General features: G+C 42.9%; 1 protein-coding gene across 1 annotated transcript; it reads left to right on the forward strand.

Moving 5' to 3' along the window:
• The first annotated feature begins 560 nt into the window (after positions 1-560).
• On the forward strand, positions 561-8314 carry LOC133507307 (bone morphogenetic protein 7-like). Its single transcript, XM_061832213.1, has 6 exons — positions 561-670; positions 852-1000; positions 1460-1666; positions 6690-6760; positions 6872-6982; positions 7081-8314. Exons 1-6 carry the CDS (start codon positions 561-563, stop codon positions 7228-7230), a joined length of 798 nt encoding a protein of 265 aa, XP_061688197.1. The 3' UTR covers positions 7231-8314.
• The last annotated feature ends 7896 nt before the right edge of the window (positions 8315-16210 follow it).

Raw genomic sequence — 16210 nt, forward strand, 5'->3', positions numbered from 1 at the left:
AAAACCACGGTCTCCCCAGGACATTGAATATAAGTAGTATCACTTAACATTGCAGGAACTGTCGATTCCCAAAAGAATTTTATTCAAATATATTAAAAACAAGTGCAACAAAAACAACAAATGCATATCTGACACTTGGTTTTGGTTCTGTAATAATGAATATAAGGTCTGCATCACAGTTCTGAAGACCGGGGTTCAAACACTGGCCCTACCAATGTGGAGTTTATACGTTTTCCTCTGGTTTCTTCCCACATTCCAAAACCATGTATGGTAGGTTAATTGAGGACTCTAAATTGCCGTAGGTGTGAATGAGAGTGTGAATGTTGTTTGTTTATGAATGCCTAGCCATTGGCTGGCAGCCAGTTCAGGGTGTTCCCTGCCTCCTGCTTGAAAATGGCTGGGATAGGTTCCAGCACTCTCGCGACCCTTGTGAGGATAAGCAACTCAGAAAATTGATGGATGTGTATTTCCTTTTAATACCATGAAAGGCTGTTTCTGCACATTTTAAAGTCACTGTGCTTGACTTGCTTATTTAGCATGTTGTGGGGATGTGGTGGAGGATGGGGAGGGGGTCCTTCATCGGTGACAGCTGGGCTGACGACACTGATGAGGGCAAGACCATTGTCATGCGCAGGACCTTACATAAAGGCCAATCAGCACAGACGAGCAGGTGTCAGGAAAAAAAGACAGACGTCTGCTAGAGGGTCTAAAAATCCCTATGTAAATGAAGCCATTGTTTGTGCCCTTAAGAAAACACATTGGTTGTTGGAGCGAGACCACACACCATTAAGCCATTTTGTTCCAGCATTGTCTGTGAGGTAAAGTATGATATTGCTATTATTTTTCTGAAGTGAAGTGGAGCTGTTGCTGGTGGAACAGCGAGAGGTGTGGGCTGCAGAGGAGGGCTGGCTCATCTTTGACCTGACCGCCACAAGTAATCTTTGGCTGGCCAACCCAGAGCACAACCTTGGCCTGCATCTGGTCCTGGAAGACAACCATGGTCAGTCAACATCATGCATTATTTACCACATATTAAGAGCGTTTACATTATCGTATTATATTGGATCAAGAGTCCAAAAAAACTGTCATCTGCAAAATCCCGTCTGAATGAACACATTTTCTCAATCCAAGGGAAAAAAAATCCAGGATAAATTCTTTCAAAAGCACAATGGTGGGATTTGATGAGATTGACAATGATCAGAATTTGAATCAAATTCATCTTTGGTGCCCAAGAATGTTAAAACTGATGAGAAATTTATCTCCACTTCTTGGCGCTATTGCTAGGACTAGTACTGCACCAGAAAAGAAAACTCAATATACAAATAGAAAACAAACAGTGTTCAAAAGTTAGTCATCAAGCTATAAAAAGTGTCTACTAGTCTGGTAATACTGCTCAACAACCATGTGTAAAAGATGCACAATCAATAATATTCCCCCATTGATCACTATTCCACTGCAGGTTATAGACGGACACCCCAACTCTCGGGCCTGTTAACAGGCAGCGGAGCACGAGAAAAGCAACCCTTCCTAGTTGCCTACTTCAAATCCAATGAGGTTCGCTTTCGCAACATCCGTTCTGCCCACGGCCACAGGGGGCGCCATTCCACCAGCTCAAAACCACAGAAGAGTGTCCAAGATGCACTAAAGGCAGTAGAGGCCGCAGCAGGTATCCATTTCTAACATTTTTTATCATAGAAAGTTCATGCTGAAGAGAAAACATTCTCACCCTTTTATCTGGGGTGTGCTCGAGCCTATGCAGCTAACTTGGGGCAGGAGGCAGGGTACACTCTGAACTGGTTGCAGTCAATCACAGGGCACATAGAGACATACAAAAACCGCCCTCACAATCATGTCTAGGGGCAATTTAGAGTCTCCAATTGATGCATGCTCTTGGGATGTGGGAGGAAACTGGAGGACCCGGAGAAAACCCACGCAGGTATGGGGAGATCATACGAACTCCAGACCGTATATAGCAGCCCTTGGCACCAATGAGACAGCGTAGAGTTCAACCGGTGCAAGCTTTATTGCATCTTCAAGCACCGTGAAACTAAAAAACACATAATATTAATAGGTACAAAGTTCAGTTTTCTCTAAAAACACACACTTCAACCATAAAACTCCCAATATCATCATCCATGTTTGTATATAATTAAACAACAATTAATTAAAACGCACACAAATAGACAATGAGCCAACCTCACTCCGCCTACCAAGGGTGCAAACTCTTCAATGACATAATGAAGGCCACAAGCGCCTAGCCCAAACTGCATTTGAATAACAAAAAAAAAAAAAAAAAAAACATTTCACATCAATGTCATGCTTATATGCATATAAATGGACCAAAATAAAATGTCAAACATTTAGACTCACTCTGCTTCTCTGCTCTGCTCCACATAACCTCATCTCTGTGTGATCACCCAGGTAAGTATGGCAAACCAACACAGGTGTGGCAATGAACACAGGTAATCAGTTTGTGGATCACCCCAGAACACGAATGGTTCATTCAATTTACTCAACTGGCCACGAACACCGTGGGGGTGGGGGCGTCATGATATGTTGAACCCCAGTCCTCAGAACTGTAAAGGTACATGCTCTAAACTAGGGGTCGGGAACCTTTTCGACTAAGAGAGGCATAAATGCCAAATATTTTAAAATGTAATTTCAAAAGAGCCATGCAGTATTCAAAAAAACTAAATACAGGTGTATTTGCGCATTTATCTAAGACCAACACATTTAGAGTACAATAAGTCTGAATTATTTAAAAAAAACATTGTTACGCTGTTACTAACAACCGATGACAAAAGTACTTCCTACCATTAACGCGACTTCTGGTGCTGCCGGGTTTTGCTGGCTTTATAGTCTGTTTCATACATCATTAGCTTAAGCTTCATGCAGGTGTTGAGACTTCCATCCGTTCACCGTGAATGTAATTCAATTTGATTTGCCATCATGAAGGTACGATGGTGCGATCTTGCCGACAAAGACATGTCTTTTATTCGTTTGATTACCTTGTCTTTTTGCAAAGTTATCAAAATGTTTATTGGCAACATCAAGTATGAATGCTTTGGCCTACTCCCCATCTGTGAATTTAAACACAGCAGAATCCTCTCTCTCCACTGAGGCTGTCAATTCTTGTTGAAAACTTCAGTACTCCTCATCTTTGTCAAAAGCATTTCCATAATTAATTGTTCCGACCCAATCTGTGTTCGACCTTTCTGCGCCTGCGTACATCGACTGCCACAGCTAACTACGGCAACCCCACTAGGAAAAACTGTCCCTGCGTTATTTGCGTTGCCTGCATGACAGAAATCACATGTACAGTATGTCGTTATGAGGGCTCTGTGAGGCATAAGCAACCATCAAAAAAGCTAGCTATGGCTCGCTCCCGTCGGTCACTGTGCTGGTGAGCAAAGAAATCTATTTAGAAATAAAGTCAAACAATTACATGAATAAATTTGAAATTCCACACAAACAGTGAATAAATAAATCACAATATTATGAAGAAGTCCTGCTGTAGTTTAATGACAGAAATGTTTAACATCCAGTAATGGAGTCAAAGTATAGGCATTCTAGGTCATTAACTTGTAACATTCTTTCCAGTGTCACTCATGGCGTTGTGGTATACATGCTTGACTTTGGTACGGGCAGTGTGGGATCAATTCCCGCTCAGTGGTGGTGTTAATATGTTCCCTGTGACTGACTGGTGACCAGTTCAGAGCGTAGTATGCCTTTGGCCCCAAATTATCTGGGACAGGCTCCTCTGACCCTTGTGAGGATAAGTGGCTTGGAAAATGGATGGATGATATTCCCTGCTAGAATGTTTACTTTGTACCTTATAAATATTCCTACTCCTTTGAAATATTATCTTTTTCAAATTTTGTTTTTCATTGTCAATTACTTTATAGCATATAGTGATCAAATCCGAGATAACTTAAGGTACATCTCAGCAAATAAGAGTATGTCAGAAAAGTTTTTTAGCAGTCCAATTAAAAAAGTAAAAAAAAAAAAAAACAGCTCCAACTTTTCAAGAGTTCAATCAAAGATTTATTCTTTGTACACATTCCTTTCACATGTTATTCGCAAATCTGTCTAAACCTACAGTATGTTAGTGAGCACTTCTCCTTGATGATCCAGCCACCTCACAATTTTGGCATATCGAGACCTTGATTATGTCATGTTCGGATAGAGACTGAAACCAAGTGCAGGAGGAGGCCGAGAGGTTGCAATGAACAGTTTAATGACAATGACAAAGGGAAAGGGAGATGGTCCGAGGTGCACTGGTGGGTTGTTGTGGCAGCGAATACTCGGCTGGTGATGATGAGGGCAGGCGGCTCGCTTGACGGCATAGGTTCAACAGAATTGGAGGGAACATCGAGGACAAGGAGAACCACAGAGGTCAGAAAAGAACACGAGGAAGAGAGTGGGCTTACATGGAGATTGAGGAACCATGTTACTCCCATAAAGGCTGCAAGAGTTTCTGAGATCTGGCAGGGTCATATGTAGGCTGATTGGTGACAGGTGTACAGGCGAAGAATTTTCTGGAACGAGAGGGGGGGTCATAAGAGAGTGAAAAGTGCAAAGCACCACCCAGGGTCCAACAGTAGCACTGAAGTATTGCTAATGGCTCAGCATGATTAATTCTGAGGTGTGTCTTAGGCTGCCAACAATACAAATGTGCACTTTTATCCCACAGCATAAAGCCAGAGATGTTAAAGGTTTTGAGGGAGCATACATTTGGCATGCTGACTGTAAGGCCCTAGACCAGAGTTTTTTTTTTTTTTTTTTTTTTTTTTTTTACCATAAGATGTCATCAAAAGCATTTCAGGGAAATGGACAGTAGATTTGACCGGGCCTACAACCGCAGATGACAGGAGATCATACCAGCTGAGGATCTTCATATCCAGCATCCTCACCTCCAAGACCATCTGACACCGGTCACATGGAGAGCTACTGAAACAATTAATTTGCATAACCAAAGAGTCTCCGCACAAACTCTCAGAAACCGTCTCAGGGAAGCTCATGTGCATTTGACCTGACTGCAGCTCCTTGTCCCGACCAACCGATTTGAGTGGGCAAAAGCTCACATTCGATAGTGTCTTGCAGTTTGGAGAGGTGTTTTCTTCAATGATGAATCCCAGTTTTCACTGTATCAAGCAGATGATAATGTTGTAGATTTAGTGGCCCATCGTGCATTGTGGGCAAATGTATCTTATGTACAATGAACACAGGTGCATTTTATTGATGGGAGTTTTAATGGATGGAGACACTGTGATCTTGAGGGCCATTTCTTCAATGATGAATCCCAGTTTTCACTGTATCAAGCAGATGATAATGTTGTAGATTTAGTGGCCCATCGTGCATTGTGGGCAAATGTATCTTATGGACAATGAACACAGGTGCATTTTATTGAGTTTTAATGGATGGAGACACTGTGATCTTGATCTTGAGGGCCATTGTTGTGCCATTCATCCACAACCATGATCTCCCATTGCAGCATGATAATGCATGCAAGAATCAGCATATAGTTCCTGCAATCAGAAAACAACCCAGTTCTTGCATGGCCAGTATACTCACAAGACATAGTGACCACTGAGCATGTTTGGGATGCTCTGGATCGGCGTAGGCGACAGCATGTCTCAGTTCCTGCCAAGATGTATTCAGCAACTTCCCTTAGCCACTGAAGTGGAGTGGGCCAAAATTCTACAGGCCACAACCTGATGGATGTTTATTGACAACCTGCAAAGGAGAAATGTGAGATAAATAGCAACCACATCACATACTAACGGTCACGACCCATCGGAACGGAGGTAGGACCCAAACGCAGGAGTACACGGGAAACGCAGAGGTAATTCGGGAAAAACGTTTATTGTTCCAGGGTCGGGGATCGGGCAAGCAGTCAGGTGCAGCAGCGGGAGTCAGGGCGTCGGGCGTAGAGAGCAGGTCAGCGGGCAGGCAGGAGTCAGTACACGGGAGATCGATCAAAGCAGGCAGGATTATCAAAAGGAGTCAGGCTTACAGGGTTGGTCAGAGGACAGGCAGAGGTCGGTGCACACGGGAATACGATCAGAGATACGGGAGTGCTGGGACAGGGCATGAACCGCAACGATCTGGCACCGGACAAGTCGTCCCCATGGTCCTGTATATACCGGGGCCAATCAGCCAGTATGAAGCCCAGGTGTGTGCCTCCCATTCAGCTCGACCGCGCCAGCCAGGGCTGGACCGGCAGGATCATGACACTAACTGGTCTTTGGACCACCACCACCCTCCAGTACAACAAAACTGCTGCCACAGGTGAGGTAGATGGATGATCTCAGCAAAGAAGAACTGCTCACTGTCACACATTTAAACTAATTTGTGAATTATATTTAAGATAAATGTTTTGTGTAAATGTACGAAAGGTCTTAGATCTCTGAGGTCACCTCATGAAATGTTTGTTTTTGTTCAATATATATTATAAGGTACTGCACATTATTATTATTATTGTTGTTATTATCATTCTCTGATATTTCTAGAAAAAAGACAGGAGTGGAAAATCGAATAATTTTTTTAAACAATTTATTCATTCTAGCTGACTGCTAACACAAACAAAATATCCCCCCCCCCCACAATCCCAATTTACAGAGATGCACCTGTATATACAGTACTTGATATCTAAGACATTCTTCACACTTTGAAATTCCAAATTTTAGATCTTGGCATATCTAAGGATGGATGTAAGAAACATGAGCTGTATGTCAGTTTCAGAGATTTGGGATGGCAGGTAAGGTGTCCATTGTTTGGTTAAAATATTTCATACATTCTCATATTTATATTAGGTTTTAGGTATTCATTTTTAAAATGTAGCTGTATTTGCCGATTTTATTCCTTTCAGGACTGGATCATTGCACCAGAGGGCTACGCAGCGTACTACTGTGAGGGAGAGTGCGCCTTCCCGCTCAACTCCTACATGAATGCCACGAACCACGCTATCGTGCAAACTCTGGTATGTCTTTGACAGTCCCGGTGACGGCTACCTTCACCGCACCACATCATGGTCTGTGACAAACCGTGTCACCCGATTTATACATCTTCCAAACACAGGTGCACTTTATCAACCCGGGAACAGTGCCGAAACCTTGCTGCGCTCCCACGCAGCTCCACGGGATCTCCGTGCTCTACTTTGATGACAGCTCCAACGTCATCCTGAAGAAGTACCGCAACATGGTGGTCAGAGCCTGTGGCTGTCACTGACCACTAATCATGCATTATACTGTATGAGCTCATTTCTGAGGGATGTTTAAAAAGGAGGAAGCGGTGGAACCAGAGACAAGAAATGGTTTACTGCCGGTCACAGAGTAGGCTTTTATCTCTGGGACTATATTTATGATCAGCAGCTGAGCAATTAGAGCCACGGATTACACAAATAGTGCCCCCCCATTGCTTACTTTTGTGTTCTTCGGTGCGACTCGGAAACATGCACTAAAATCAATCCGAGCAAATACTTTAAGTGGTTCAAACAGCATTTGTCACTGTTAGTATCAGATATCATTTATTTTTGTTGTGACCTTTCAGCTGTGAGAGAATCAAATTCAATTTCCTGCATGGACATCTTTGCTTGATCATGAATTGAAGGTGAGCATCAAACCACTGCCCTCCCATGTGAGCAACATTGCACATTCTGTTTTGGAAAGACTGAAGGAGATCAAGCCTGCATGAAAGCATGAATGTGCGGGCTGAGAAGACCTGAATGATGGGTCGAGTTCCTTAGTGTAAATGATTGAGCTGTCAATCGATTTGTTTTTGAAATCCGATGAATCACATTACAGGTACAACATATACCACAAATAATACAATATTTTGCTTTAAGATGGTAATTTAAACCTCTTCTGCACTAGATGTGATTTGACCTTTGTTTTATGGAAAGTCTCATCGTGGTGACTTTGAAACAAAATTTGCTGCTGAGCAAACCAATCGGGGTCTCCTCAATCATCTTTGCACTGGGCTAAATACTGGCCTGATCACTGAACTTATAGCAACCTGTGCCTCCCTCCTTGCACCTCCAGATGTCCATTTGCCATCAAGGTAAAGGTGTATGTTCAGTCAAAAGAGTGTTTTATTAATCTGAGTTAATTCATAATTAATGTGATGGTTTTGTGGTTGATCATTTGCATTAACTCTTTAACTTTGACAGCCCTAATAATTTTACATCATCTTACGAAATGGTGTTCTTGATTCATGCTTATGAACTTTCACATTATGTTTTGGACTGTCTCGTGTTCTGCAGAAAACTGGGTACTCATCAGTTTTTTTTTTCCATTCTCACAATGAATTAGAAACATAATAAACTGAAATGTCACAAGAAATTTGATTCATTTGATTCCCGTATTTTACGGACTATGCGTCGCTCTGTTGTACAAGTCGCACCAGCCATAAAATCCATAAAAACAGTATACGGGAAACGCAGAGGTAATTTGGGAAAAACGTTTATTATTCCAAAGACGGGGATCGGGCAGGCAGTCAGGTGCAACAGCACTAGTCAGGACATCGAGCACTGCTGGACAGGAACGTGAGGCGGCGCCATCGCCACCTCCTGTACGGGAATGTGAGGCGGCGGCGGCGCCATCACCATCTCTTGGACGGGAACATGTGGGCGTGCCAGTTGCCGTTGAAGCCGGAGTGTGGAGCGGCCGCGGACCGGTCGCCACCGGTACTCCTGGACATGGACGAGAAGCGGCTGCGGAGACGTTGCCACCTTCTGGACAGCAACGTGAGGTGGCGGCGGATCGGTCTCCATTGCCACATCAGCTCTGCTCGGCAGCGGATCAGCATAAACCAGCAACGAGTCCGTTGACACTGCAACGTGGGCGTGTCTCGGGAGCGGATCCGTTGCGACAGAGACATGAGCCTTGCTTGGTAGCGGGTCCGGGTCTCCTCTGGCTGCCACGCGGAAGTCCCCGCGAAGACACTCGGGAGCTGGAGACGTGGGGACGTGAAACAAACTGACTGGGATTAAAGATCGGGCGAAGAGATTCATAGTGAAAATAATACGAGTCATAGTGAGGCACCCGGTCATATGAATCAAGGTCCTACTTGTAGTCCGAAAAATCAGAGTCCAACAGAATGTGAGGTGCTGGACGGATCGTGGTCGGGACGTATTCATAGCTTGCCGGCGGAGTGTGTGACACGGAAGGAGAGGACATCGTGGAGCCTACCCGGATCGGGCAGGCTTGGTCCTCCGGCAGTCGGTCTACCTTCCGTCGGTCCCGGCGACGTCGGGTCTTTCCTGCTGGGTCCTGTTTTGGCCAGATCGTTCTGTCCCGACCCATCGAAACGCAGGTAGGACCCAAATGCAGGAGTCGGGAAACGCAGAGGTAATTCGGGAGAAACATTTATTATTCCAAGGTCGGGGAACGGGGAGGCAGTCAGGTGCAGCAGCAGTAGTCAGGACGTTGGGCTTGGAGGGCAGGTCCGCGGGCAGGCAGGAGTCGGTACATGGGAGATCGATCAAGGCAGGCAGGAATATCAAAGGAGTCAGGCTTATGGGGGCGTTCGGAGAACAGGCGGAGGTCGGTACACACGGGAAAACGATCAGAGATACGGGAGTGCTGGAACGGGGCATGAACCACAACGATCTAGCGCTGGACCAGTCGTCCGTCCCCATGGTCCTATATACACCGGCGGCCAATCAGCCAGCATGAGGCGCAGGTGTGCGCCTCCCAATCAGTGCGGCCGTGCGGGAACCCGCACAGCCAGGGCTGGACCGGCAGGACCATGACAACAACAGGCTGAATGGTATATGCTTATGTTAAATGACACAAATGAGAACGTGCATGGTGTGTTAACTTAACATATTAAGAGTTATTCCGATAATTGTAGCATAAATAACATATTAAGAAGTTTACCAAAACCATCTGTGTCACTCCAAATATCCGGTAACAAAAATCCAATGAAATCTTCATCCTTGGTATCACTTCTAAACAAGCCCGCCAACTCCAGAGGTAGACAACATGTCGCTTCCTCTCCTACGCGCTTACGTCAGACTCATCATCTTTGCAGTTACAACTAGCCTATTCCAGCCTTTCTGAATCCCGACAGGATACTTTATTGAGCCATCCATTGACTTCCCGGAAATTTACATGGCGGATTCACCCGGAAGCTGTGCTCTCCATCCGTCATCTACTGGTCCCACAGCAGCTCACGAGCCATACCTGGCTCTTTTGGTGGTTGCATAATGTTTCAGGGAGCCCTCATAACGACATACTGTACATGTGATTTCTGTCATACGGGCAATGCAAATGACCCAGAGAAGGTTTGCCCTAGTGGAATTGCCATAGTTTGGGGCGGCATCAAAGCAAATGACGCAGAGACAGTTTGTCCTGGTGAAGTCGCCGTAGTCCACAGGCTTCGGGTCGAACGCCGATCGTGTAGGAACAACTGCGTAATTATGGAAACGCTTTTGACAAAGGTCGCTCAAAGAAATAAAATATGATTACCAAAGTTTTCAACAAGAATGGATAGCCTTTCTGGAGAGGGAGGGTCCTTCTGTGTGTTTGCATTCACAGATGGGGAGTATGCCAAAGCATTTGTCCTCGATGCTGCCAATAAATATTTTGCCAACTTCGCATAAAAAGAAGATAATTAAATGAATAAAAGACATGCCTTTGTTGAAAGAAGCATTCACCAAGGCACCATCATGATGCCAAATCAAATTGAATTACGTTCACGATAAACGGACGGAAGTCTCAACGCCTACATGAAGCATAATCTAAGGACGTATGAAGCACCAGAAGTCACATTCATGGTAAGAAGTACTTTTGTCATCATTGGTTAGCAACATCATAACAATGTTATTTAAAATAATCTGCAGAATATGACTTTCTCTTTAATGATATTTTTGTTCAGTCCTTCTCTGTTGTTATAAGTTACAGCTAATGTTGAAATGCTGAATTTTCAGAAGTGGTAGGTACAGATACATGGGCCTAGAGCGCCCTCTCACGGTTGTCAGTGTGAAAATAACTGATAAACGACTCGAAAAATGAATGAATGGATGTAATAATGTGTTAATAAGTTCACATTTAAGTCTCTGTGGAAAATAAGTCACACCACCGGCCAAACTATGAAAAAAAATGCGACTTATACTCCAAAAAATACTGCAAATGAGGGTCGTTTCCAGTTTCCTCAAAAAAAAAGTGAGCAAGAGATCATCCTGGCTGACTTTGACCGAGAAGTGTGCTAAACTGTAGACTGGTCGCCAGCCACTCACAGTGCCCATGCGAAAACAGCAATTCAGACTCACATTCACACCTTTGGACAATTGAAAAATTTCAGTTCACTGAATATGCATGTTTTTGTAAACCCAAGTCAGGGGAGAACACAGGAAGCCTGAATTAGCCTAAGTACCCTGAGCACAAGCATGGGGAGAATATACAAGAGCTACACAGAAGGGCTGGAACCAAGATTCGAACCCAGGACCTTTTGACTGTGAGGCAGACGTGCTAACCACTACAATTGTCTTCATATATGAGTTTAAGCCTGCCCTCTTCCTATCTGACGTTTTGGATGTCATTGTGGAATGATCGTCAAAAGCACAGCAGCGTCTCATTTCTTGCCACCACTTTAAATTGTATGGGGGAGCTGCAATAGGCTTCAGCACAGTCCAAAATTTGGTGTTGAGGATATATGATGAAAAAGAGCCCATCAACTTTGCTTTGAGTGGCAGTCGCTGAAAGCCGGCTCTTGTTGTTGACCTGTAATCCAGGACACCAACTTTTTGACTGTTGTCCCCTATTGCATTCTCTCCATACACATTTTACAAACTTTTGAAACTGTTGAGTGGTGGTTCCCTTTCCAGTGCAAGAAATGCAATCACAACTCTCTGCTTTTTAAAGGGAATCCAACAATGATGACATGTCCTAAATAGCTAACACATAAAGGACAAGCCTTCAAATGAGTATATAAACTACAAGCCGTGAAAATGTCTCAAGAATTAAAATTGTTAGGCGGTTGAATTAAATTGGGCACATTTATTTTTTGGCTGACCGTCGTAGTTTATTTTAAAATTTCTGCATTGTTGGCAATCCTTTTTAACATTTAGTAAAAAACAGCAAACATTTTTCTGTTTGATGCCCCCGAATGCCACTGCGTGGCTACCCCTTACAGTGATTAAATGGGAGAAGAAATTGAGAAAAAAAAATACGAGACTAAAAGCTCCGACCCCAACATCAGTCAAACCCTTAGCTGCGTTGCTCTTGAGCAAGACACCATTACCCTGAATCATTGGTCTCAAACTCAGTTCACCTCAGGGCCGCAGGAGGCTGCTGCAGCCTCAGCGCACATGCAAGGAATTTAAATGAAAAAATTAAAAAAAAACATCTTTTATATTCTTTAAGACAAAATAAGATAAGCAAGGAAGCTGGTGTAAACAACTTGTGTGCAAAACTACTTATAAAACTCTCCATGGGAACACCACTGTATCTTTTACTCAGTGGAAAATGTCATGCCCCCAAGAGCCACAACCCCGCCGTGATAGGTAGGTTCATCAGCTCCACACACACCAGTGTAAAAGTGCCATTCATATAAAACTTTGAGGCCGCACTATCATTTAACACAAAATATCATCTTGGGGGCCACAAATGGCCCGCTGGCCCCCAGTTTAAGAACACTGCCCTGACTTGTTCACCGAGTGCAAAGCTACATTCTGCTCTATTGTGTGCAACTAATCATGTTTTTTGTAGTCATCACTAGGATGGGCAAAAGCAGAACACATATTTTTTGATAATGAAGATGATTCTTCTTCTTGAGGTTCAAGGTGACAGATGTGTTTTGCTTTTTCAGGAAATGCCCAGAAAAAAGTCCTTATGAGACAATTTTGGGAACATACAAATGAAAGTGAAGTGACATGTTTACATTGTTTTTAATCAAAACGGCATACTTCAACATAGGACGGGGAGTTATAGTGTAAATGCAGTCTAAGAAATAATCTTTTATTGCTGCCATTTCAAAAAAGTTATAATGCCAAACATGTTTCATATTGACCAAGTCGTAAAAAACTCACGTGTACCAAAATAGGCATGAATCTTTTACTTATGCTATTCAATGTGTACAAATATCCATGAATGGAAAGACAAAATATAGTGTTGAGAGAAAAATGACACAATCCAGTAATATTGGTGATTATCGTACCCCGAACAAACAACTTATAGATTGTAGTGTGCGTAAATCCACATATTTGCCATAAACCTAATTCTTGAGGCAACTTACAACTGTTGATTTTCCACAAGCTACGTCTTTTGCTCTGTGGTACATCTGCAGCCGACCAGAACACAATCACCTTCAAACTTTTTGTAATGGGTAGGACATCCTGTGTAACTGCAAAGTACCGAACCGTACATGATATTAACTGAGAACCGCAACATATTTAGACAGCTCACGCTGGAACAAAAAGAGAAGGATAATAAGTCTGTGTGTGTTTTTTGGTCTTGATCCACCACGCCCATCGACAAGAAAGTCATGAGGGTGGTGTTTAGTTGTTTGGATGGAATTATAAACTAAACAATCATGCTTGGTTAAGAATTCCAACAATATTAGTTTTGCTTGCTGGGTCAAGGCCCATTGTTGTCATCAAAAATACTCAAATACACAACAGTATTCTGGTATTATGATTTTGTTCTGCTCAGTCTCACTGAAGATCGAAAATATGATAAGATTCACTGAAGAATGACAGTTTTACAACGAAGGAAGGAACGTTGGGCAATGCAATCCAAGTATTTTACAAGATTTAACTTCATTTTAAAAATCTCATTTAACCTTTAACAGATTGAATTTTGTCACAATGAGCTACATTCCTCCACAGTCAAGGGTCTTCTTCCTCGCTGCTGTGACTGTGAAACTGAGGCATGGTGACTTTTAAATGCATGCAACTTGACAATAGAGGTCACAGGAGTGAGAGTCAGACTTACATACTTGAGAATAAGTTGCTGGTTTTCGGCCGTTAGGTTCTGCATTCTAAAAACATGGATGCTAGTTTAATAGGCTTTAAATTGTTCAAAGATGTCAATGTAAGTGTGAATGGTTGTGTCTGTACATAAATAAAATATGCACTGCACTGGTGAACAGCGTCATCTTAGATAACCTCTAGGTCACTGGTAACCCAAATGAGGATAAGCGCCACAAATGAATAAATACATAAATGCAACTTGCAAAAGTCTACAGGAGGGGGTGTTATTGTTCTTTTTTGGAGTCCTCCTTTGGAAACCATTCACCATAAAAAGTGCTAAATAGCATTTACAAGTTAACGCACTCATTGTGCAATTATATGCAAAAAAAAAAAAAAGAGTACATAAAAATTTCTGTATGGAGTACATATATATTTGTAACAAGGTCTTTCTGATCTCAGTTTTTTATTTCACAAGTGTATTGTCCATAATAATTTATAAAATGGTTTGAAGCAATACGTATTGTTTTATATCTTTATCCATTTTTGGCCCTTTTGTTATCATATGAAATTACTATCAAGATTGGAAAATCAAATTGCCTCGTGAACCATGCACATTTTAGATTCATAAATATTCAGTTTCATTTCTTTAAAAGGCTCGGTATTGCAATGCAGTCAGTGTATATAGTGTAGTTGCATAAATGTATTCATAGTATTTTTTTTTTAATCGAATGTAACCCACACAGGAGTGAATAATATGCCTGCTGGGACTTATCTTCCATTAGAATTCACATATAGGCCCCTATTTTCATATACTGTACAGTGTACACTGCTGAGAGTTCAAAATGTGGTACATCTGGATTTCCGCGCAAGCGCAAAGCTCGCTGGCAGAGCTTTGGCAGACCAGTCTTTGCCAAGATGGGTGTACTGACACAATGATGGTTTCTCCTTTGACATCTGCCTGGTGCATGTGACAATTTAGTGACTGCTCAGCCCATATCTAACCATTGACACACAATTTTTAGCCAACTAATTGATAATTAATTATAATCACCATCATTATTGTATTTTTTTTAATCTCACTGGTCGACCTTTGAGGTCTACGGTGTCGCCCAGAATTATCACCAGCTCATACTGTATTTAATATTGTTATCTGTTGCAATAATGGCAAAGCTCATTGACAATGCTCCTACCACGCATGGATCGCTGTGTCCTCTTCTGTATATGGAGATGTCTCCATACAAAACTATTGTACTTCTTTTAAAGGAAATGAGAGAAGCCTTTTCAATTGGGCAGGATTGTAGTTGGCTGGCATCCCTTTATTAAATGCGCTGGGGATACGATGGGGCATGAAATGACCAAAATCAGGTCCAACCTGCCTCCCCGTAGTGCTGGATTTTCCCCTAGTCATGAAATTAGAGCCCTGGGTTGGGAGTGGCTGTGTAAGTAATAAGTGTCTGGAAGACCAGAATATGAGTGAGGAGATACCCAACCAATTTGCATATTCATGAGTTACTTGTTGCAATAAGTGAGTGGCCCCAAACCTAGCCCAAAAAGTTGCAGGCGTGTGTGCCTCCAGAGACATGAAACTGAATTGACTTCGCACGCACAATGACAGACAGTGTCCTGTAATTGCTGTGCCTGCAGCGTGGAGGCTGACGACGCCACCGAATCAATCGAGAGGCTGGGTCGGGCCCAGAAATCCACCTAAGAACAACGTTGCAGACGGGAAACGTTCCACACCGCAGGATCTAGGATGACCCACAGGGTGCCACCGAGGTGCCATGGCAACTAGCCTCCTGGGGGAGCCCGCAGAGACCCAGTCCCACCTGTCTAGCACAGATGTGACTTGTGAAAAACAGAAAAACTATTTAAAGTGACTGGGGTAAGACTGTCAAGAGTGAGTGAATAAGAGGCATAGCTCCTCCAGGTTGAGTCCTTCAGGCAGGACAACCACAGACAGACAGGGCCGCACTACCCAGCACCACAGCACTGATCCTGGGAAGTCCCACAGAATCCAGCTAGCACCCACCACTAATTTTTTTTAAGTTTATTATCACCATTTTTAAACTTAAAAAAAAAAAAATTATAACAGTGGTGCAATACTTAATAAAGACATCTTAATTTCAATGCATTTCACTTTGGAATTAACTAAAAGCCAAAACCTGAAATTGCCATAACATGCAACGTGTATTAGTGTCTTTCAGTTGAGTATAGAGAGAAAAAAGAAGAAAGAGAAGGTAGAAGTGGGTGTTTTGGCATACAAGAATAACTCCAAGTCTCTCTCTGGTGTTTTCC

The sequence above is a fragment of the Syngnathoides biaculeatus genome, chromosome 10 (assembly GCF_019802595.1).
Source record: "Syngnathoides biaculeatus isolate LvHL_M chromosome 10, ASM1980259v1, whole genome shotgun sequence".
Classification (NCBI taxonomy): Eukaryota; Metazoa; Chordata; class Actinopteri; order Syngnathiformes; family Syngnathidae; genus Syngnathoides; species Syngnathoides biaculeatus.